Consider the following 26,696-nt stretch of genomic DNA (forward strand, 5'->3'; position numbering starts at 1 on the left):
TCGTTTTTTTGTCGAGAGCCAGACTCTTGTCGACAAAATTGTATTGGAACAATAGAAGTGAATTAATTTTTATTAATTTCGATTAAACTGTGTGTGCACCTGTATCAAGTGAGACTGAAACAAAATAGTGTTATTCTTTAATTCAATTTTTCTTTGTGTAAACTTATACCTACTTGGGTAATTAAATAAAAAAAATAAACGTATTGAAGTGTAAAGTGTGACAGTATAAACTTTCTCGTATTATCAATTTCGCGGTATTCGGCGGACGAATTCATAGAAAATGAGTTGACCAAACTTTTCATCAACTATTTCTTGCCATAGTTCAAATAAAATAATAGAAATCATGACTACAGACAGATTTCACAAGTAAGTACATATTATTAACATGAATGGTAAAAATGTTTATCTTTTGAATTGTTCGATAAGATTATGATTGATAATAATATTGACTGTTAATCCCCATTTATTAGTAGGTACGTAGTATGTTTTACAAATATTCATATGATCTGATAAATGCAATTTTATTCTATCTAAACCTTATGTAGGTTTGTGCAGAATTTATAATAATACTTATGACCATTGCTGAACTTCAGTCAAGTAGGTACCTATAACAGGTTTAAGTAGGTATGTATGTAGAATATACGTGCATAAGCTTTAAATGTACTTGGCACTTAATCCTGTATGTACGTCTACTACATAAAAAGATACCAAACAATACAACATTCTCTAAATAATTATTTCAATAATTATTGAGTTACATGTTCTTTGTTAGTTGTTACCTACTTACAAATTACAATGGAATGGATTTACAAACCGTATCCAACTTATGTAAAAACTAAAAACATTCGTAAGAATAATAATTTGAGAGAAATCCATTAGTTATGCAGAAATTAATAAATATTGTACAAAATTAGGCATTGTAATTTGTAACTATCTTATCGATCAAGCAATATTTATAATCTAACTAGCGGTCCGCCCCGGCTTCGCCCGTGGTACATATTTACATTTTCTCTACATAAAAACCATCCTCGTACTTCAAGGAATAGGTATAATAAAAAAAGAATTATCGAAATCGGTTCAGCCGTTCTCGAGTTATGCGCTTACCAACACATTTTGCGATTCATTTTTATATATAAGAGAAGAAGAAGATAAGTACGATATTATAAGGCCGGCCGCACATCGTCAGAATTTTTCTGTCAGAAAATTTCTGATGCCCGCCGGACGCACTCTTTTCATACATTTTTTAGGGACCCCGCATATTATCAGAATTCTGACGTTTCTGACGTCCGCTTCTGATGGGTGCCGGATGCAAATGCAAACGATCGGACGATCGGACGTCAGAATTTTTCTGATCAGAAATTAGCTAAAAAAATGGAAACGGTTCGAATAATGGCTGGCGTCCACTAGGCGGATCGGGCCGGGCCGCATCGCAACGCAAAAATACGCCGGCCTATGTTTTGTATGAAACATCGTCCATTAGCGACGGATCGGGTCGGGGCGGGCCGCAACGCATTGGCGGATATCGCTTCGCAGGCGGATTTCTGCCGGCGGTGCGCTGCGGCCCGGCCCGCCCCGACCCGTCTAGTGGACGCAGGCAGGCGGATGTGAGCGGCGAGCGTCTGTTAGATAAAATCCGCCTAGGCTGTCCGCCGCGCCCCGTACAGGTGGACGCAGGAGCAAACAGCGCGTCCATTAGAGACGGCCCGTTGCGATGCGGCCCGGCCCGATCCGCCTCTAATGGACGCCTAGCATAACGCAACATAGAGGGAATCTTGTGTTCGTTCTCAATTCTCATACATCCTACCTAGGTGGGTACCTAACCTGCAATTATTACTTGAGGTGTATGATTAAAATCTTATTACTTATAGTCTAGTTAAATCGCAAAAACCGTATATATTTACAATCAGTATGAGAAAAGCAAATGCTGTACCGTAACGAAGAACGTGCTTTATGTACAAATCCTACTTATCAGAAAAAAAAACTATAGAACGAGAAACTATAGGTTACATACCTACCTACCTATTTCTTTCATAAAGAAAGCTCAAATCTGAAATCATGGCAATAGGTTATACCTAGGTATCTCTTTATATCCAGTCATCTCAGTTAAAAATGAGTTCCTAGCTAGGTTATCACGGAATAATATTTAATCTTGTGATTAGGTTAAATAGATTTTGTGATTTCGAGATAACACGATAGTGTAAATAATTAGACTGAAAATCATGATTCATACATACCTAATTGACACGATACAACGTATACTTACATCATTAATTTCAACACAAATATATGTACAAGAAATGTGACTTTGAGTTGTTTGTAGTCCACCAAAAAATTTATATATCTCAGTACAAACACCGCGTTGCGCGCCTTCCAAAGTTTTTGAGTTGAAAAACAACAACAAACAACAACAAAAAGTTGAATCCAGAATTTCATGGAAAATATGTACCTACTCAGGTTTTAAAATATGGCAGACTTATTCCGTGCCAAACTACATCTAGATCCATTCCTAGTGAAAGTAAAACAAACACCCTGAAAAATGTATTTGAGACAATGAATTCGCTTACCGTTACACCAAAATACGTTACATTTAAAATATTGATTTGTTCAAAACAAAATAGTTTCATTAGGTTTAGAAATACGATATTGCCATGCCCACCGGCGATATCGCATTTCTATAAGTAACCGGCTCTCGACTTCCGTGGCTTCGCAAAAAACCTACTCATTAGAACTAGTAGTACTAATAAAGAAACTCGTGTAGTTACAAATAACAATGGAAAGCTGCAAGGAAAATTGTAAAAGTTGTAGAATAATCAAGAACTTGTTGTATTATCAGTTGTTTAAATGATAACATACCTACCTAATTTATAAATTATAATACACTGATTACAAGCACGATTCTGATAACATTTCGCGTTAATCGCATTCGTGAAATCTCATCATTAGAAAATCCTAACTTCTAGACTACTCCACGTATAAACGAAACATAAAAACTGACTTCAAAAATTGATTTCAATAATCATACCTACCCATAGCTTTCATAGCTCAATCAAATCTTCAAGAGAAAAAAAAATGACATCAAAAAAAGCCCATGCATTGTAAATGCTCTTTATATCTATTACTACTTGTACAACCTCTGCTATTCTTATTTCATTGTTATATTTAAATTTTAAATCGTATACTAATAGAACCAAGGGATAAACTCACTCGATAATTGACTTAAGGCTTAATTAAGTACTTTATGTTGTTTATCGGTTTCGTAACAAAACCTATATCTATGTATCTTCCTATTATGCAAATTGTAATTATTCTAGGTGCATTTGTATGGTTAATAACTTAATATAGTGCTAAAATAGGTAGGTATATACTGCAGGGCGTGCATATTAGTATATTAACGTAACGGCACCGGTTTCCGACTAGCCTCCTCTATCCGACCATTTTGATTTTTATTTGATAAAACGTTTAAAATACGCGCGACACTCATGAAACGGAAGGCTTTCGATCCAATCACTTATCGTACGTCATTTGTAAAAAATTGGGTTTAAAATTTTAACCGACATTTCGTCAATCCAACAAAAGCTAGGCGAGGGTGTAGTTTGTATTGGATTGAATGCGAAAAAAACATAAAACGGTGAAAATAAACATTTGGATTTTTACGCTAAATACTTTGATAAGTTTGTGGTTAATTTACTTTAAACGTTTTATTGGTGTTTTATATTATTAATTTTAAAATATACATGCAAAGATAGCGTGTTTTTATACGTTTTTTTGGACAAATAATTATGGACGGAATGAGGAGCTTGTCAAAATAACAACATTCCGAAATCCGACCGAATCGGTCGGTAAAAGGAATTTCGCACTTTTTAAAAGAAGGTAATTTTCTATTATGCATGTTGTTTTGTGGAGGTTTCGTATTAAGTTATTTATTCTAAACGCTATGCTTATATACAACACCTGTATGCGACCAATGCTAACTTTAATGGATTATTTGTAATATTCGTTTTAACTGACACTCTTTTTTGATTTTTTTGTTATTCATTTACAAAGACCGGTCTGGTTTAAAAACCCTATATTTTACGTTTATGACACATAATTGCATAACTACGAAATTGTGAGATCTTTATAAGTGTACATATGAAATAGAAATGAACTAAAAATGAATATCAATTTCGGTTTAGAGGCTTTATTACGTAAATGTAGGTTTGGTCGGAATCTAGGTGCTATTTATTTCCCTGTTTCCGTCCAACTGGGTTGCTTTTGCTTGCGCTGTGCTTGAGTGAAATTGCATGCGTTTATTTCAGGTCATCATCATGAGTGACAAAAAAGAGGCTGAAGTATTCTCATTAGCTGAAATAATACTTTTGGTGAAATGGATTTTAGAATTGGGCAAAGTAGTCAATGGGACATTCTAAATTAGTGTGGATGACCAGTGAACTACTACAGTCTAACATAGAGTTAGTTTTTGTTATTATAATAAATGCTCAAATATTATTTAAAACTAGCGGTCCGCCCCGGCTTCGCCCGTGGTACATATTTAAAATATCTCTCCATAAGAACCATCCTCGTACTTGAAATAATATAATAAAAAAAGAATTATCGAAATCGGTCCACGCGTGATGCAGTGAAAAGACGAAACGGGTTTTTACGAATTTCCATTGTATTTCTATTATCATAAAGTTGATTTTAGTAGAAAATATTTGGCTGGTCGGAATCTAGCTACTCAGTGGTCGGAAACACGCGCATTTGTACTCAGTCGGTCGGAAAATGGTGCTATCAGTTAATTTTCAGTCGTGACAGTTAAAATCCAAATTTAAGTAATAAAAAGCCATTATGAAATACAATTATGTGCATATTTTAAAATATAAGTTCGTAATCGTTCATAATATCATTTTTTCTTATGATCTCTAGAGTATTTAATTTATCTTTTAAAGGATTCATTTAGCCGTATCAATCAGTGGTCGGAATTCGGTGCCATTACGTTATATAGGTAGTTAGCAGATTTAAGGCAGTGTAGATGACACTATATTTATATGTGTTTATATCGAGAAAATAAATAAAATTCATATTTATACAAGCAGTCAATGTTACATCGATATAACAAAAACAAGCCATCAGCAATATGAATAAAAACTTCATGTGTACTTTTTAATCATTTGCATTTAACAAGTGATAAGGTACCTACCATGGCAGCCACAGTAACGAACACCTGGTAAGTAAATCGATAAACAAACACGAGTTCTAACTTCGGTTCTATTGCATCAGGCGAATGATTGGAATTGCTTGTAACAACCCTCATGTGCGAGCGTAGGCGAAGCGTGAAGGTGCAGGGAGTAATTGAAAATACGGGCATATGCATTACATCGACTGACTAGTTCTGTCACAGGTGATAGTCTCTTCCTATAGCCTGTAGTTTTATATTATCAGTGGTCTGAAGATAAGGATATACCTATGGGAACTATGGCTTCAGTTGGTACCAGTGTGCTAGTGTATTCCAATTCCTGCATAATCGATGAGGATGTAAAGCATCAAAATCATTTAACTATTTAAATGTGTCAAGCTGTCAAATTATGAATAAGCGTTTTTTCTTTCCCAAAAACCTATTTTAACAAACTAGTTTCTGATCAATTCAAATCTTTGGGTATGGAAAGCTGGCCTGGATCATTTCTCATTTTATGAAGGTCGAGCGCGTATTTTTTCCCGTCACACGCTACGAATACAAAACGGTATATAAATTCCCAGATTATACGATGCTTATTAATAAAATATATTAAAATAGTATTAAAATATTCTACTATTATTTTGAGCGATGCATCAACATATTTTATAATAAATATATTACTAATTTCCGAAAGATCCATTTTATTCGTGATCTACTTGTTAAAAGTTAAGATATATATCCACACTAACTAAATAACATACTAGGCTAACTGCTTATTTTTATAGCAAAAAAGCCGTTATAATGTATTATTATTCATTTGTATAAAGTAGAATGAATTGTATAAATAGACGCAAGTGATATGAAGATAGAAAGTGTTAAAATTGTTAAAACTCACTTGAGCTAATACTAATAAATACATATCGTAAAAATTTTGTTAAACAAAAAGACCGTGATAAAATATTATTTATAACATAATTAGGTATACTTTTATTTTCCTTCATTTTATTTTTAATAAATAAGTTTTCAATTCGAAAAAATGGAAAGCATATTCAGTAAGTTTCTAGTACAGGTAATTGTGAAATTCAAGCCATGAACACAAAGAGAAATTTTATACATTTATAAACCAACATTTTAATTTGAAATAGAGAAGGTTTTATGTTCACTACGCCAAGTTTACATCATTTCAAATAAGTCTTTATGTCAGGGCTCAAACCAATCTTGCTATTTACATAGTACCTGCTCATTATTGTAATATCGTTAGTACCTGCATCACTATTCACTATCACTACATAGTATAAAACAAAGTCGCTTTCCCTGTCCCTATGTCCCTATGTCCCTTTGTACGCTTAAATCTTTGAAACTACGCAATGGATTTTGATGCAGTTTTTTTTAATAGATAGAGTGATTCAAGAGGAAGGTTTATATGTATAATAAGATCCATTAAGTAGTGGAGAAGTACTGTTATTTTTGAGGTTTCTAATGTGATGTCGTAAAAAATTACATTTATTCCGCTTACATTGCAAACGCAGGCTGAACCCTACGAGTTTTATCAAAATAATGTACTAAGTATTATACACATTGAAAAGGTCTACAGAAAAGTCCGCGATGGTATATGTCTATCTCTTATGGATAACCCACAATAACTTTTTTTTTGTCATTTACTTTTTACGACAAATAATGGCTAATTTTCGAAGCGATTTTAACCAATACAGCATTAATCCTTAACCAATTAAATACCATGGATACATTGTTCATTTAATATAGATCTATATGGCCCTTTACACCGTATGATTTAAGTGAATATTTTCGAAGATATTACAGATTTAAAAATTGCGGGACGTAGCGTTTGCGGCCGCCCGGCTATGTAGGTATTTTATACCCGTGCGATGCCGGAGCGGGCCGCTATATTTTTATACCTATACAACGTTCACAATTTTTCTGTAGTGTATTTAGTATCAGCATTGCACCCGTGCGAAGCCGGGGCGGGTCGCTAGTTATGTATATAAAATGTACTTGTGTCGCGGTGTTTGAACTTCTCCGAAACGGCTTGATGAAAGATTCATGAAATTTTGTATGAAAATAAGTCTTAAGAGTTGGACAACATCTATTACATACAACAACATAGGTAGATAAGAGTGTGGCAGAACATCGTTTTCCAGGACAGCTACTAGGACTATTAATTTATACAGACGAACTAATTTGCTTATCTAATTCTCTCCAGACAAACAAATAATTTGCATAAAATTAAATTAAATCTAAACTAGCGACCCGCCCGTGGCTTCGCCGGCTTTGTCTAAAACCTAATAAATTATATACCGAGAATCACTCTATCTATTTAAAAAAACGCATCAAAATTCGCTGCGTAGTTTTAAAGATTCAAGCATACATAGGAATATAAGGACAGAAAGCGACTTTGTTTTATTCTATGTAGTGATAATGGAGCAGCCATAAGCAGCATATTTCACAGGCTACGGAAGGCTGTAGGAGACACGGTTGACGTGACGCCAAATAATGGTTCAACGGCCTACGTGACGTTATTTCACCTTATTTACGTATTTTATTTTAATAATAGTATCTATTAATCATGTTTTTTAATTCCTTGTACCATTTCCAGAACATAATTAGCTTTAATATAAGTCTAGCGATGTTTAATTTGACCCATTGTATGAGATGCCAATGCCATTATTCAAAAGATATACATAAATAAGTTCATACATCGAAAATATAGGACGACTAAAATATAATGAGAGAACAAAAATCACTTAGACCAAGTTACAGGATGTTATAAAACTAGAAACTATTTAACAGGGGGGTTCATAAACTCCTAACAAAAGGTGAACGCCCAAGGCCAGTATTTTATGTGATTTCAATAACCATCCAAACCTATGATCCAAACGCATACTTCCGCAAACCAAATAAAACTATTGTATCTGATCTAGATATAGATCTATTTAACACCTAAATAAATGACAAATATTTATCTTACTACATCGTTCATAAAAAATACGTATAAAGGATCTAACTGGTAGCATATTATGGTCTGAGGGACTGAGGACTGTATCACAGAACTGACTTTTTAAACTTTATATTATGGTAATTAAATTGAATTATTTATCAAGACACATTCTGTTGAAGTTAATGTTAACCTTTGAATTCCATTAATGTCCAATTAGCCGTTTAAGTAGTTTATTGACACACGCGTTCAGAACAATTACATAGAAATATTTTGGAAATTTATTTCAATGTACTGTTACTTGGATAGAAACAGAATAATCACATTCCATCAATACAACACGCTGACTGACAGGAAATGCATAATTATTGTATCTATCTGCATTTATTCTTCGTATTGAAATGTAAATTCAGTTGTTACTTACAGGCTAACATTAATCTCTACATACCTACGTCTAGTCTTAAGGTGATTGCAACGATCTGTTCCCAGCCAATATCCCGCTAGATGGCGCTGAATTCTACATTTCTAGTTTATTTGAGTTTTTGCGTAATTGGAATAGTCATCAAACCTAGGAATAGTCATGGCGGTTACTGAATATTATATTTTATTGAAATATGTTATATCATTGCCTTAAAATCCACCCAATTCGGTAAAATTATGCGTTTTAACATCTGTCATTGCATACAGGGTCGTTTACACACACAGACGTATACAAAAATGATAAAGATTTAACTCTAGATGGCGTGAATGTAAAGCGCGTCACACACGGTGAAGATACTACCTATAATATTTTATCTAATCTAGTAATATTTTATATTACAGTATCTTAAGGTATCCGGTATCAGCGTTCTGACCATCATTTTTCTTTTTTCGCTGTAGAACCGCCATCCTGTTACAAATGACCCACAAAGGAGAATGACCACGGGTGGTATCGGTAAAATTTTAGTTGTGCCACGTATTCGTTATATTGTTAATTCCTATTTGTATTTATAATGATCATATGTATCAATATTAAGTCTTAATTAAACCGGATAAATTGAAATAATAGTAAAAGTAAAAGTTTTTCTTTTGAAACATGTATGAACTTTCGCATTAGTAGGAAGTAGGATTGTTATAAAAATAAAAGTTATATTTGTTGGCGTAAACTATTTTATTGTAATTTTGGGAAATAAATAATGTCAAAATTGATTACCTACAATAAAACGCAGTTTTATTTTATTACCTACATTACACTATTGTTTTTTTTTTATCAAAACATGTATTTGAAGTAGCAAATATGATATTATGCTGATCCAAGCATTTTCACTCAAAACTAATATCACTAATGATTTGTAAAAGTAAATTATTTCAAAATACATTTCATAACCAACAAGTAAGAATAATTATTCATACAACAACAAATCAAAAACACTATTTACTATGGAAAAAAAACCAGGAAGGTGAAAAACATATTTACGATTTCGATGCACTCGACTTTTAGTAAAATAATAGGTAAAAATATTATTATGGTTTTGATCACAGACATATCTGTGGTTTTGATTTTAGCTACTAGTATCAGAAAGCTGCGTGTTCAATGCACGTCGGGGTCCCACAACTGTGGAGGAAGGAAGGTAGAATACCTCCATCGAATAAGTGAAGTTTCTCGACATACTCGATTTGCCGGCCGGCCTCAATGAAGATTGTCCGAAAGTTGTATATGTGCTCTGTAACGAAAAAATTTCGCTAGCGCGATTCAGAGTGAGGTGTCGTACAATATACCTAATGAAGTTTTTCATCTTTTTATTTTACTGCAAATACAAAATAAAAATTAAACAATGGTAATGTAAATTCTAAACAAACTACTACCAAAATACAATTAGAACAAAAATCATTTGACTTGTTTATTTCACCCAGAGGCCAGAGGCGGCTCGTGACAAAATTGTATAGGTGTTCACTTGAAATAAAACAACGAAAATACAATAGCGTTCGGGATGATTTATTACAAAAAAATGAGCACCACATTTTATAAATGTCTATAACACTAAAAATTACAAAGTACAGGCTATTTCAAAACGAATTCAATGACTAGGTATCAATAATTAGTAAATCACCGAATTTGCATTCGCGAGCGTAGGTATAGTGTTTGTCACTGACGGTCACTGACCTCTATAACTTATAGTTATAGAGGTCAGTGGTGTTTGTTGTGTAAACATGTATGTATTTGAGTAGTTAGTAGCATATTATATTCTGAATTTCTGATCCATGCCTATTCACTCAAAACTAATAACACTAATGATTTGTAACAGTAAATTATTTCAATAGGTAGGTATTTGAACATTTCCCAACAAGACGTAAGAATAATTATTCGTAGGTATACAAGATACAATAACAAATCTAATACACTATTTATTATTTTATTATTTACTAGCGGTCCGCCCCGGCTTCGCCCGTGGTACATGTTTACGTTTTCTCTCCATAAGAAGTAATAGCTAGAGAGCTAGCGCAAAGCTACCTGTATGTATTTGACCAGACCTGGATTTTTGTGTGTTGATTCCCCTATACCTACTATACATGAGATGAGGAGTCACTAAGCCCAGAGTGGTGGACGGGGCGCGCGCTTAGGTAAGACAGGTGGAAATTTTTGGCGAACTTTGAAACCATTTGACCACGTCTGCCATTTTGATATTTGAAAATAGATTATTATTACTATCGGAAAATAACAATGGCAGACCATTATCACGCGGATAACATTCTGGCAGACACTTATGAAAGTGCTGAAAAAAATACAATTTTGAAAGTATTTGACCAGATCTGCCATTCATATATTTTATTTATTAGGGTCTTAAAAACTTATTTTCGAAACGGCAGACATTTTCATTGCGTACAGACTTCAGCAGACAACAAAACTTTACAGACTTCAGCAGTCAACAAGACTTAGCTTCTACATGGTCAGATGTATATATGTATTACGTTCCCTGACCTTACATCAATGATTTACTTTATTAATGTTTTTATGGTCATTTACATTTAATTTTGAAAACTATGGAATAAAATTTATAAATTTGATGATACAAAACTAAATATACATTTGTAAAGAATCTCAAATATAAAGTTGTGTTGCAAATAACAAATCATCATTTAAATATTTAGTTTATTTCTTTATTTAAGAAACAATTAACAATTACAAAACAACATAAAAAAACACGCATGCATTTATTGAAATGTTCATTCATCATCACTATCGTATGGCGTTGTGTGACTCGTCTTCATAATCCATTGAATCGGATTCTGTAAAAGTAAAACGTAAATTATATAATAAAAGAAATGAGTCATTATAAACTTATTATAGTAAGGCAATGCCTTTGATGTCGCACGATGCCGCCGCGCCGCCAGTGTAGGTACTTCTGCTGCTACATGAAAATATGCTAGGGTTGCAACAAATGGGAAATAAAACAATTGTGATTATTACTATTATGATGTAATCATTTATTCATATTATGTACATTCAAAACAATTGCTATTATTAAATCTGATGTAATTATTTTTTCATAAATATATAATTATTATTAATTACATAATATATTGCACTGTGAAATATTTACGTATCACTTTATTTTTGATGTTCTTAATTGTCTTTTATAAAATTTAAGTGACGCATTCGCATTGGGATCAACAATCCGATAAGAAAAGAATGGAGACAACATATACATAGCTTTGATTTCAATTCTACAGATACAAAATATACAATCTATCTAAAATGATACAACGGATGTTTCCTGCGTTTTCTCGTCAAAATACCGAAACAACGTAATTATTGTATAGTAGTTGGGCGTGAAAGTAAAAAAACAAATGAAAAGTGTTTTCCATATGATTATTTATTAAATTTACGCGATTAAGAATAATTTCAACGATACAATTTAGTAACCGAGAATTCAGAGGATTAAAGAAAATACCTGCCTGATCATTTTATCAAACTCTAAAAGAATTATGGTTATTTCGCATCACTCGGTTTATTAGTTTGGTAATAATTATTAAAGGTAGTTACAACCCTAGCCATTGAGTCGAACGGTAGGCAACACAATATCGACTTTGTGCGGGTACATATGGTACATTTCTTCTTGCTGTGAAGCGTAATTATTATTATTAAGATTTTTTAGGCTATTTTGAATCAGCTGTTCTAATTTAATTCTAGAAATTTATTAAAACGTGATTTTTTTAAAAGTATATTATGAGTTTATAAATACCTCAACCAATAGTTATTGTGTCCTATCCTCATTTCTTTATATCTTGGTAGTTAACTAAAGTGTTAAATTTACATAACCTCAACAACAACATTTACACTGCCACTGCACTAAAACTAAACTAACTAGCTCTCTAGCTATAAGAACCATCCTCGTACTTCAAGGAATATAATAAAAAAAGAATTATCGAAATCGGTTCAGCCGTTCTCGAGTTATGCGCTTACCAACACATTTTGCGATTCATTTTTATATATAAGACTAGCGGTCCGCCCCGGCTTCGCCCGTGGTACATATTTACGTTTTCTCTACGTAAAAACCATCCTCGTACTTCAAGGAATATAATAAAAAAAGAATTATCGAAATCGGTTCAGCCGTTCTCGAGTTATGCGCTTACCAACACATTTTGGGATTCATTTTTATATTATAGACTAGCGGTCCGCCCCGGCTTCGCCCGTGGTACATGTTTACGTTTTCTCTACATAAGAACCATCCTCGTACTTCAAGGAATATAATAAAAAAAGAATTATCGAAATCGGTTCAGCCGTTCTCGAGTTATGCGCTTACCAACACATTTTGCGATTCATTTATATATATATACTAGCGGTCCGCCCCGGCTTCGCCCGTGGTACATAATATTTACGTTTTCTCTACATAAAAACCATCCTCGTACTTCAAGGAATATAATAAAAAAAGAATGATCGAAATCGGTTCAGCCGTTCTCGAGTTATGCGCTTACCAACACATTTTGCGATTCATTTTTATATATAAGATAAGATTATGTGAAAATAACCAGGAAGGTGAAAAACATATTTACGAAAACATAGTAACATAATATGGCTGTCGCTACAATAATTATATTTCAATTTTATCTTTTTATACCTAGTAGAACTGGCCGACGAATAAAAAAAATCGTATTAGAATAAATACAATAAATTACGGAACAAAAAAAGGATTGTAACTGAATTAGGTATGTTTGTTTCTGGGCGCACCGTTTTCGACGACGCGACGCGCGACGTAAGCGTATAGGTATAGGTACCTACTTTGCTAAAACAAACTAATAAAATTGTGTGTCTGTCTGAAAATTCGGAAAAGCATATTTTGCAAGTTTGTAATTACTTTGATAGTTTACCGATTTATAATAATTGTAATTGTAATTGTATAATATATAATTTGCAATGTGGTGAAATTTCATAAAAATCACGGGCCAATTTTTTGTTTTGAATCCCACCGAAAATATAATTGCGTTATTAGAATAATTAATTACTATACCTACCCACGATCAATTATTACAATATAGTCTCAAATGCATACTAGAGAAATATTGCAATTTGATTCAATTAAAATGCATAGCATACAAAAATAAATTCACAACACAAGAAATTCCGCGCGCAAATCATAGCGCGTGTCAATGAAATCAAGAATGTTTTATATCAAGCCGACGCGGACGACGACGCGACGCCGAACAAAAGTACCTACGACGGACGACCACGCTTCGAGTTGCCAAACAACATGAGTAATAAATTGTTTACAAAAAAAACAAGTTTTCCATTTTTCTGTATGAGTAGACAGAACTTCAAAACGCCACCTGCTACGGTTTATATTATGAACGATTGTTATAAAAATAAAAGTTATATTTGTTGGTGTAAACTATTTTATTGATCAATAATTTTGGAATTTAAAATTGTCAACATTGATTACAATAAAACGCAGTTTTATTTTATTACACTATTGTTTTTTTTATCAAAACATGTATTTGAAGTACCATATAATATTATGCTGATCCAAGCATTTTCACTCAAAACTTATATCACTAATGATTTGTAAAAGTAAATTATTTCAATATACATTTCATAACCAACATGTAAGAATAATTATTATTATTCCTACCTACAACAACAAACCTAAAACACTATTTACTATGGGAAAATAACCAGGAAGGTGAAAAACATATTATTATTTACGATTTCGACGCACTCGACTTTTAGTAAAATATAGTAGGGAAACATAATATTATGGTTTTGATTTTTGCTACTAGTATAAGAAAACTGCGTGTTCAAACTACTTGTTTGTCTGTCTGAAAATTCGGAAGTACTTTGGTAGTTTACCGATTTATAATAATATTGTATATATCGTTGTTTAAAAAATATACAAACACAATAAAATATGATATATGTACTGATTTATCACTGGTTTCAGTGATGAACTGATGAGTCAATTATAGCCACTATACTTTCGTCATACGTGTGTATGATTGATGTGATTTGCAACGTGGTGATATTTCAGAAAAATCACGGGTCAAATTGTCCCACCGAAAATATAACTGCGTTATAAGAATAACTATACCTACGATAAATTATACATAATACAATATAGTCTCAAATGCATACTAGTGAAATATTTTATTTGAATCAATAAAATAAAAAAATAAATAAAAAATAATAATAATACAAAAATAAATTCACAACACAAGAAAATCCGCGCGCAAATCATAGCGCGTGACAATGAAATCAAGAACTTTCGAGCCGACGCACAGTGGATCCAAATTCAAGTTTCATGGACCTAGGATTCAATATCGGTCTATCGCGCTGATTTTTTTTTTCAAGGCAGATAATTGAACACCGATCAACTTTTTCTAATGGTAAAAATCCCCTAGGCGTATAGTTTTTGAGAAAAAAAATTGTTGAGTTTTTTTTGTATGGAGAAAAATCTTTATTATTTTTTTTCTCGCGTTGCTTTAAATTGCGAATGCTTAGATTCATATATTAAGTAAGTCCGGATGATATAGTATCCAGAAAAAAATAAAATATCTGCATCGACTTTCAGCCCCGCGCAGGAATGATCGATAAAAATTTCAATTTTCCTATGCTCTTTTCTCTTGTATTACCTGCGTTTTGTTGCTCAATACTTGCTTATTCGTACTCCTTACATGACATTAATGAATATTGAGAACATTTCAGCCCACTAAATACGTTAAGTTATATTTTTATATCTTAAAAATTTTCAAAAACAGGCAATTATAAAATAAGTCACAGTACAACGTAACCCGTGCCTAGAAACCAATTAGGTAACGACAACAACCTATCTGGAATGCGGTGTTAGTCCCAGTTAGTTCCGAGTATATAAACAACCTCGTTAGTGCCCAATCGTTAACGAGGTCCAAGTACATAAACAACCTCGTTAGCTTTAACGAGGTTGTTTATATACTCGGTCGCATTTAATCCTGCATGCCCTTAGTACCTGAGTACTCTTAATTTATATAAATAAGCCGCACATTAAACTGAGCTCCATTATATTTCCGACATTTACGAATACTATACAATGGCTGGCTTGAGTACTAATTTGGATATGTTCCTGATTATGAGGAAATTTGGTGATTTGAAGAATTTCAACCATTTGTTTGAAGTTATCATCTCAAAAATCCCATATGAACTGTCTGAAGAAGATCGCAGTAAACACAAAGATTTTTCTCGTAGTTATACACATTATAACGAAAAAATGGTCTGAGTCAAGCCGATCTCTGAAGACGTTTCTGACTCGGGAAAACAATAAAAGGTGGTTGGAATCTGACATCCAGTGGCCTACTTGTGATTCGGTGGACTTAAATGTTTTGTTTGGTGATTGTGCGGATGTAGATGAAGAAACTCAGACCAACTTTTCTTCGTTTATAGTTGAATCAGTTCCATCAACGTCCACTGCTGAAGCAAGTACATCCACTGAAAAGATATCTAGAGTTCCATTTCAAGATTTGAGCAATAAACAAAAAAAAAACGACGATCCGACTCTACTATGAGTGAAAAAAATGAAGAGGAACTTTTTTATTGCTTTACTGAAAAGTTAAAAGCTCACGGCAAAGCAGCTTTTGCGAAAATTTTAGAGCATTTGGAAAAATACCCTGATACTACCAAGTGTATCAGAATTTTTGTTAATTAAAAAGAAGCAAGACATTCCTGAAGACAAATCCTTGGCTGTTTTAACATCTCTTAATCTTTCCAAGTATATAAACAACCTCGTTAAAGCTAACGAGGTTGTTTATGTACTTGTACATCGTTAACGATTGGGCACTAACGAGGTTGTTTATATACTCGGAACTAACTGGGACTAACACCGCATTCCAGATAGGTTGTTGTCGTTACCTAATTGGTTTCTAGGCACGGGTTACGTTGTACTGTGACTTATTTTATAATTGCCTGTTTTTGAAAATTTTTAAGATATAAAAATATAACTTAACGTATTTAGTGGGCTGAAATGTTCTCAATATTCATTAATGTCATGTAAGGAGTACGAATAAGCAAGTATTGAGCAACAAAACGCAGGTAATACAAGAGAAAAGAGCATAGGAAAATTGAAATTTTTATCGATCATTCCTGCGCGGGGCTGCAAGTCGATGCAGATATTTTATTTTTTTCTGGATACTATATCATCCGGACTTACTTAATATATGAATCTAAGCATTCGCAATTTAAAGCAACGCGAGAAAAAAAATAATAAAGATTTTTCTCCATACAAAAAAAACTCAACAATTTTTTTTCTCAAAAACTATACGCCTAGGGGATTTTTACCATTAAAAAAAGTTGATCGGTGTTCAATTATCTGCCTTGAAAAAAAAAATCAGCGCGATAGACCGATATTGAATCCTAGGTCCATGAAACTTGAATTTGGATCCACTGTGCGACGCGGACGACGAAGGAGCCTAACAAAAGTACCTACAATCATAGGCGGCTCGTGACAAAATTGTATGGCCGTGTTCACTTGAAATAAAACAACGAAAATAGGTACCTACAATAGCGTTAGCAGTACAAAAAAAATGAGCACCACATTATAAATGTCTATTTATACACTAAAAATTATAGAGTATTTCAAAACGAATTCAATTATTATTTAGCAATAATTAGAAAATCCCCGAATTTGCATTCGTGATCGTATTCATAGTGTTTGTCTACACTAATATTATAAAGAGGAAAACTTTGTTTGTTTGTTTGATTGTAATGAATAGGCTCATAAACTACTGGACATTTTACCAATGTTTGCAAGTTTGTGATTACTTTGATAGTTTACCGATTTATAATAATTGTATACTTATATCATTGTTTAAAAATATTCAAACACAATATGATATAGGTACTGATTTATCACTGGTTTCAGTGATGAACTGATGAGTCAATGTTAGCCACAATACTAATCACTTTCGTCATACATGTGTATGAACTATGATTGATGTGATTTGCAATGTGGTGAAATTTCATAAAAATCACGGGCCAATTTTTTGTTTTGAATCCCACCGAAAATACATATATTACTAATTGCGTTATTAGAATAATTAATTACTATACCCACGATCAATTATTACAATTTACAATATAGTCTCAAATGCATACTAGAGAAACATTGCAATTTGAATCAATTAAAATGCATAGCATACAAAAATAAATTCACAACACAAGAAATTCCGCGCGCAAATCATAGCGCGTGTCAATGAAATCAAGAATGTAATTTTATATCAAGCCGACGAGCGACGACGCCGAACTAAAGTACCTACAGTACCATTTACCTTCAGTGTACAATACAGTTTACAGACCTACAACGGACGAACAATAATGAGTAATAAATAAAAAAAAAACATAGTTTCTAAGGTCATTAGTTTTATTTTATTTTATTGTTATTTTCTTTGAACGATTGGAAATGAAATTACTCAATTTTTACACAGAACTTTGATTTATTAGAATTATGCTCATTATGCATAAGATAACGAACGCGAATGCACGACATCTAGCGCGTCAATGTCTAAACATCGCCTTTCGTTTAGACATTGACGCGCTAGATCTGTAATAAGTATATAGTCTATGCGCTAGATGTCGTGCTTTATGTCGTGTTTCGCTTGGCAAAAGTCACGCACACTACTGTAGAAGTGTCAAATTTTTCCGGTATTTTACTGTTGTTTTTCTAAGTAAATATTGTAAACTATTGATTAAAAAGGTCGAACGCGCACACATTTCATTATAGAGAAGTGATAAAATGATTAGTTTTAAAGAAATAGTGTCTGTGTTAAGTGTTTAGAGGTAATCAAAAATGTATGGAGGGACGGTCGGAACATCAACCTTAATTTACTCGACTTCATAACATTCACACGGAGTCAGTGTCGGTTCATTTGTAAATGAATCGTCGAGTCCAATTCACATGGCTAGTGAAAGTCATTATTGTTAACAAATTCCATGCTTCACTTTTCATAAACGCTTCCGGAGTAAAACCTTGTGTTATGGTCATTATATGTGACCGGGTGTTGTAAAATGGTATAAATAGTTTGTAGTCCGAACTTATTTGGTGACACGGATTATTTTGGTACTTCTTTGATGAATTAATATTATCGTGAAGTACGCTTTTTTGTTGTTAATAATGCTCAATGATGCGGACGCTTCAGTCCTGAAGAAATAGATAGAGTAGAAGTTAGAACATTTCGATTTATTCAAAAGTCGTTAGAGTACCAGCCTTCTACATAATAGATCTATTCTTAATAAACCTACTTCTTCTATCTACCATCTTCAAATCAGGTTCGATTTTAAAGTACATACCTAATACTGCATATGCTTTCTTGCGTTCCTTCTTCATATTATATCTTTCTCTATGCTTACAGTCTAAAATTCAATGATAAATTATAGAGGTAGGTAAGTTTTTAAATTAAGTTATTTATGAGTTTTGGATATATTATTATTATGAGTTTATTATATTATAGTTTACGATGTCAGTTTCATTGAGTTACATGTACTACGTACTAGAGAGGACATCGGTACTACACTATTTTAAACACGAGTTAGAGTCAATCGTCTCAAACTCAATTTTTTTTTTGTTACGTTGATTGGTTTTAATTAATAAGTTTATTCATATTTTTTTTAATAAGATAAACAATATTTATTTGTTACATTGATTGGTTTTAATTTATAAATAGTAAGAGGCAGAATATCTACAAAGTGTACGACTCACTAGCCGCCCCGCGCCGCCGCGCTTGTCGCACAGATTTTGTTCGTGGTGCCCTCTCTAGTAATAATACCTCAATGGTCAGTTTTTAGAATTTTCTGGAAACTGTTGACATTTACGAAAGTGTACCAAATATGTAGTTAACGTTATGTTTATAACATGTTGGCTAATAATTAAAAAGCTTATACTATTATACTAATTCCTCACTTCCTCACGTCTCTGCACAAATAGCGACTATCTCTTACGTAAATTGTAACAAGTCGTAATATGTAACCGAGTGTGTAAACAGCTTTTAACGACGCGACCGCGACGGTGAAATTGGCACTCAGTGGGTATTAGCCCGAGCTTATAGTTTATGTAATGTTCACCATTGTTGGTGTGATCTGACGTGGAATTAATGATACTAGTGTGTTAGATTTACCTAAAGATGGGAAAGTGGAATATTTGACGATTCAGTGACTGAACAGCCTGGCATTGAAATACGATAAACAATTTTATAACAAACTGTATACAGTATAGGATTTAAAATAGATAATTATTTATGCTGAGAAAATGTATAGGTATGCACTTTAAGTGTGCATAGGTACTGTGTATAAAAAGTGAAAGAATTTATGATATACTTTATATGAGAAACTATTGTAAACAATGTTAATTAGAAGGTAACTAAGTATGTTTATGCAGTCTTGTGCATTTACCTCTTCAATGCGTATGTCCCTAATTTACAATCTATTTTTTTGAGATAACCTTTAAACAGACTACATCGACTCAACCGGATAAAAATTACCAATACATTATCTACTAATTTTTGTGCAACTTTTAAACCCATACTTTTGAGTCGTAATTTGTATAAACTCGATCGGCTCGACATTTATTACACGCTTTTTTACACGCTTTTTATTAGCTTCACCTGTATGTTTGTTTGTAACCGACTTCTTTGGGCGCGATTTTGACCCACTTTAAACGACCAGATTTCGTTCAAACTTTGTAGATTTATTGAGGATCGATGACAAAAACAAAAGCGTGTTTTTTAGTTTTTTAAAACTATTATTATTTATTTATACAACTTTTAACATCTCTTATTTTACTTTTCAGGGCAGCCAAGGATGGTCTGCTAGAGGTGTTACGGGAAGCGACCAGAAAAGAATGCAACAACAAAGACGAGTCGGGAATGACCCCTACACTATGGGCGGCTTTCGAGGGTCACATAGAGGCGCTACGGTTACTCTGTGGAAGAGGGTAAAGTATACTTTTGAATGAATATGCTGGGACATAGTTTGAATAGAATTGGAGTGTATATTCATGGGTTATAAAAAAATGAAAAGCGGGTTAATTCAGAGTAGTTTACCAATGCAAAGATAGACAAAAAAGTTCAGATGCAATATTTAATCAACTAATTTCAAAGTTCATACTGTTTCGTTACCATCTTGAATATAAAATAAAGAAAAATTAAACAAAGAATAGTTGTTAAGTTTGTAACAACTATTCTGTGTTTGTAAGTATATATGTATATACCGAAGTTTGTAAATACTTTTCCATTTAGATTGTTTGCTTTGCCTCTATAATTTTAATAAACTGTGGCTTACTAACTATATCTCGCTTATAATAAATAATGTCATAGATTGGCAAACCAATATTGCCTATCTGAAAAGATTAACAATATAACGGTTAATGTCAAGGCGTACCTGATAATTTTAATTGTTTTATTTGTACTATTAAGTATTAAATATTATCAATTAGACAATCGGCATAAAAGATAATTTCTAGAAGTTTTATAGTGTTTACGTAGATGCCAATTAATGTATGTTATATATGTATTTAATACTAGGATTATTTTTATCTATAAAATATTTCATCGTATCTGTTGCAAAAGCAATGATAGTGTTGGATTTAATAAACTGTTAATAATTGGTATTCATCTATTAAAGCCAAAGTTATAACAAAAACCTTATTTCTTTATGAACCCAGAATATATTCATTTCCCAATTCCCACTAAATACAAAACAATCAAAAAGTTCAAAAACTTATCTTTCTGAGCCCAAAATATGTTCCAACCCATCAATAACTTATTAGTTATTATTTGGTTTTTCATGTTGATGGTGTCCATAATTTGTCTAATTTCCAAACCAATAACGACATCTTAACATCTTTCAGTGGAGAACCTGACAAAAGCGATTACTTCGGTAATACAGCCCTCCACCTAGCTGCAGCAAGAGGACATAAGGAATGCGTTACGTTTCTCGTAAACTTTGGTGCTAATGTGTACGCTATGGACGTAGACGGTCACACCGCTCAGGAATTAGCAGCTATCAATGGTAGAGAAGATATCTTGAGGTTCCTAGACCAGGCTACGGGAAAGTTGGAGAATAATGACAAGTAAGTACTTTTTTGTGACTTAATGCCTCAGCCCCCAGAATCACAGACACAATAGAAAATCTATTGTGTCGTGGCCCGATCGGGCCGCTCGGTGGTCAAGGGATTTTATATATGTACTAGCTGTAAACCAGTTTTACCAGTTTTACAGTTATATTGTTCAGATCCTGTTGATCTTACCGTGATGTTAATATGTACATAGCCTACATTATTTCTTCCTTCCTTCCTCGTTACGAATTTCTTAATAACCAAATGCGATTAGCGCGTTGATGCAAGCAAACAAACAAACAAACTCTAACTTTACAAATAGTAATAAAAAGTACTTATAGATATTAGTGATATTACTATATCTAGCTTTAAAATAATAATAATACAATTCAGTCAATCAATTCCAGAAAAAAAGCGAAATCCTTCAAAGAAAAAGCGAAAAAAGACCACGAAAAGTTACAAAAGCAGTACCACAAGAGGCAAAGTAAAGCAGAAGTCATGGCTGAAAAGGAATTGAAGAAATTGACAAAGGAATGGGAAACCAACTATGGGGAGGAGGTGTCGACGATGCCGCACCGACCTAGCAATGTGCTGATGGCTTTGAAACAGAAGATGACAAGGTCTACGAGTCAAGGTAAGATTGATAGAGATTAAAAGTATAGAACACTCAAAAATAAAATACATTAAAACACTAAGATACCGTTTGTCACCAAGAGATCATCAGAATAAAATAAAATAAAAGAGTGTGTGTGCCAAGCACACGTGTGTGTCAGAAGCGAAACTTCTATGGCAAGATTAAAAGATACCAAAATCGTCGCCTTTATCCTTTTCGTGACGGTATTTCCATGACCTTGAAATTACTCTCAACGCGCCAAAAGAAGTTTCACTCCTCCTTAATCAATCATATCATATTTGTATTGTATAGAAATTTATTTGTTTACCCTTTTCCCTTTATATACATTTTTAATGGCGCAGTTTCATTAGTCGATAGGGCTCGCATGCGGGGTGCGAAAGATTTCTGGAACGCGTGCCACAGGGCCAGCATTCGGGGAACCGTTTTCATTAGTCGATAGGGCCCGCATGCGGGGTGTAGGGAGAACCTCCATTTTACGTAAAACAATCATAATCTCGATAGATTTCCACGAGATTCAACATTTGCGAATCCGTAAAGCGATCAGCCATTTTGTGCAGCGTCTTTATAATCCAACAAGCACTCACGAATGAAATTGAATAATGAAAAAGTATTTGACTTAAGACCCGCAAGCTGTACCGACCTTGACCGATGAATTTCATTGGTCGATATCACGGCCGGTATTAAGCATGCGGGGAACTTGTTTTACGTAAAACAATCATAATCTCGATAGATTTCCACGAGATTCAACATTTGCGAATCCGTAAAGCGATCAGCCATTTTGTGCAGCGTCTTTATTGGCGCAGTTTCATTAGTCGTTAACTCGTTCGGTATACAGCATACGGGGAGTCCCCGCAGGAGATTTAACGTTCAATCATAATGGCGCCGTTTCATTAGTCGTTAACTCGTTCGGTATACAGCATACGGGGAGTACCCGCAGGCGAGATAACAACCAATGAAAACAAGTTCCCCGCATGCTTAATACCGACCGTGATATCGACCAATGAAATTCATCGGTCAATATACAGCTTGCGGGTCTTAAGTCAAATACTTTTTCATTATTCAATTTCATTCGTGAGTGCTTGTTGGATTATAAAGACGCTGCACAAAATGGCTGATCGCTTTATGGATTCGCAAATGTCCACATAACATTAATTGTTGATCCATGACAAGAACGTCTGTTTCAGTGCCACTCTTGTTAATAACTGGCGACGTAAAATGGAGGTTCTCCCTACACCCCGCATGCGGGCCCCATCGACTAATGAAAACGGTTCCCCGAATGCTGGCCCTGTGGCACGCGTTCCAGAAATCTCTCGCACCCCGCATGCGGGCCCTATCGACTAATGAAACGGCGCCATAATGTTTTACGTAAAATGGAGGTTCTCCCTACACCCCGCATGCGGGCCCTATCGACTAATGAAAACGGTTCCCCGAATGCTGGCCCTGTGGCACACGTTCCAGAAATCTCTAGCACCCCGCATGCGGGCCCTATCGACTAATGAAACTGCGCCATCTAATCCAACAAGCACTCACGAATGAAATTGAATAATGAAAAAGTATTTGACTTAAGACCCGCAAGCTGTACCGACCTTGACCGATGAATTTCATTGGTCGATATCACGGTCGGTATTAAGCATGCGGGGAACTTGTTTTCATTGGTTGTTATCTCGCCTGCGGGGACTCCCCGTATGCTGTATACCGAACGAGTTAACGACTAATGAAACGGCGCCATTAATCTGGTCAGTCGTTTGCTAGAATATGAAAACTTCTTGATTAATTTCCATTTTTCTCCCAAACCTTATAGGTAACACCTCCTTGCTCTCATATAAATAAAAATATCCTACAATTTCAGGTAATTTATTAGACGAGCAACCAAGACCGACGTACAGTGCTTTAGTGGGGACTGTGAATTCAGGCGCTCGAGGCAGAGGCGCGGTTTATAAGAAGGCGCTAGCTACTAAACTGAAAAATGGAACTTTAAGGAAGAGTAATGCTAATGACGATTTTAAGGTGAATACTTTGATATAAACATATTTTGTGTTGTGTTATTACTTATGGTGTTTAACTTGGCGTAAAATATCTCAAAATTATTTAACGTTAACTTTGAAATATCTTTCAAACTTTCTACAAAATGTTGAAAACCATAATTGTGAAGACCTATTTGCGCATTTGTTTAAGTTGTTATAGTTAATTTTTATTGTTATCTGAAACTGCGTAATAAAATGTTATTCTAGCTTAATTACCTGAAGTTTTGTTCGTTTTCATTTATAATAAATTCAAACAAACATAAAAATCTTCCAACGCACTAATATTTTAAACGCAAATATTCAGGTCGGGGAAATGGAAGGCACAGGCCGGCGATCCGTGACGTCACTGAGTGGTGTTCGCCGTGACTCAGAAGTTATGTATGTGGGCACTTTCGGTGCGGGCCCGCAGCAGCGCGGCAACCTCGCACAGGTGTTCGACCCGGAGCCTAAGACGCTAACTAGGTGGGTTTGTAATTATAGATATGTGTAGGACCTATGAGTAGTCACATTGATGCTAGCCTTCAGCAGCGCGGCAACCTCGCGCCAACCATGTGAACGCATCGAGAAAGCATTTTGTTCGACTCTGACCCCAAAATGCTTTCTCGATGAGTTCACGTGGCTAGTTTTAGAGAGGTACATTGGTGCTAGCTTTCAGCTGCACGGCAACCTCGCGCAGTTCTATGAAGACGTCAACGGAATTAGTTCTATAGGCAAATTAGTAGCATAGAACTGCCCGTTGCCTTAGCGGCGCGGCAACCACGTTTATGTATCAGACATAACGTGGTGAGTTTGATATGATATGTGAAGGGACTATGGAAACACATAGATGTGGGCTTGCAGTGGTGCGGCAACCTCGCATAGGTGTTAAGATACGTGAAGATCGAAGAATAAAAATTTAGTACTTAGGTCCTGTTAAATAACCTTGTCGCCTGTGATGAAAGAACAAAAATTAAACGTAAGACTACATCATTTACAATGTATATAATACGTAAAACTTACACATATATTTACTTATTTTAATACAGATCAGCGAGTCAACCAGATTTCTTGGCTGCTCAGAACGAAGACAGCGGCATCGGTCAAGAGGTATTATTACAAGAACCCGCGAGTATCTTCGACAGACCTGGCTTTGGCAGTGTTGCATTTAGGTATGAATAGAAATAATTTATTTAATGAAATTAGCTACGTACATTTCTCTGTATTATACTGTTTTTTTTGTAATATTAATCAAATGCTTTATGCATAATATAAGCAATCGATGATCAAAGTATTTCCACATAAATATTTACAATGGATTGAAATGTCAATTAATTGAAAAAATATTAAAAAATAATATGTTTAATGAAACAATACCAGAAAAGAATACCTGACCTAACCTTATAGCCAATTAAACTCAAATAGCGGCATCTTGTTATATTAGTAGTGAAAAATAACCTTTTTTTTTGTAACACTAGGTAATTTTTTTCCTATAACTTTATTCTACATAATATTATAATTTATAATATATATATTTCAGGCGTTCAATAACAGCAACACTAAGTGCGTTACCGGGTGAGGACGTGTCTATAGGCTCAGCGGGTTCGCTCGCCGCACGCCATGCTTACCAACCCGCTGAATGGGCTTCCACACAGTCTGGTTAGTATTACAATAAATTATCACAAAAACAATTAAAATAATCTTGAATATACTTTAAAATACTAAAAAACACGCTCATTTTTGATTCAACATTTGAATTAAATCTTGTTTAAAAAAGTGGGTTACACACAAATATACAAGTGAAGCTAATACAAGCATGTTAAAAATGCCCCAGTTTTCTTAGTTCACGCATTTTACCCGTTTCGCTTATTTCTGCACTGAAAACACACACAAACAGAAAACACGCGTGTGCATATCTCTACTCATATTTCTGCATTCGGTACTGATTGTGTCAAAAGTTCTAATAGTATACACAAAATTAATATAAAATATTATAAAAGAGTGTACTATTATTAACAAAAATACTCCATTTTACAGGCAGTTCCACAATCACATCCGACGAAGAGGGCGAAGGTGACGAATCAGGTTACGCGTCACTCGAACGGTTCCTAACCGCTTGGGGCCTTTCCCAATATATACAAAAGTTTAAAGACGAACAAATTGACTTGGACGCACTAATGCTTCTAACTGAAAGTGACCTAAAATCCTTAGGTTTACCCCTAGGACCATATAGGAAGTTGGTTACAGCTGTACAAGAAAGGAAACAGGCGCTATCTCATCCAGGACCTATGATTGATACGGCTATATGATATATTTGAGGCTATTTTCATTGCAACTTATTGACCACAAAACAATACTAGACTCACAATCATGTTTAAAAATTGTTTAAAGCGAAACTTTGCCTACG

The 26,696-nt window shown here is 34.1% G+C and overlaps 1 protein-coding gene across 1 annotated transcript; it reads left to right on the top strand.

Annotated features, from left to right (window-relative positions):
* Sans (SAM_USH1G_HARP domain-containing protein Sans) lies at nt 1-26,696 on the top strand. Its single transcript, XM_090104510.1, has 9 exons — nt 1-366; nt 20,390-20,533; nt 21,449-21,670; nt 22,063-22,289; nt 24,139-24,296; nt 24,618-24,775; nt 25,339-25,461; nt 25,830-25,948; nt 26,327-26,696. The coding sequence occupies exons 1-9, from the start codon at nt 344-346 to the stop codon at nt 26,596-26,598; spliced, it is 1,446 nt and encodes a 481-aa protein (XP_089960636.1). The 5' UTR covers nt 1-343; the 3' UTR covers nt 26,599-26,696.

The sequence above is a fragment of the Colias eurytheme genome, chromosome 8 (assembly GCF_061535395.1).
Source record: "Colias eurytheme isolate Ceu_HAF_F1 chromosome 8, ilColEury1 Martin Lab GWU primary, whole genome shotgun sequence".
Classification (NCBI taxonomy): Eukaryota; Metazoa; Arthropoda; class Insecta; order Lepidoptera; family Pieridae; genus Colias; species Colias eurytheme.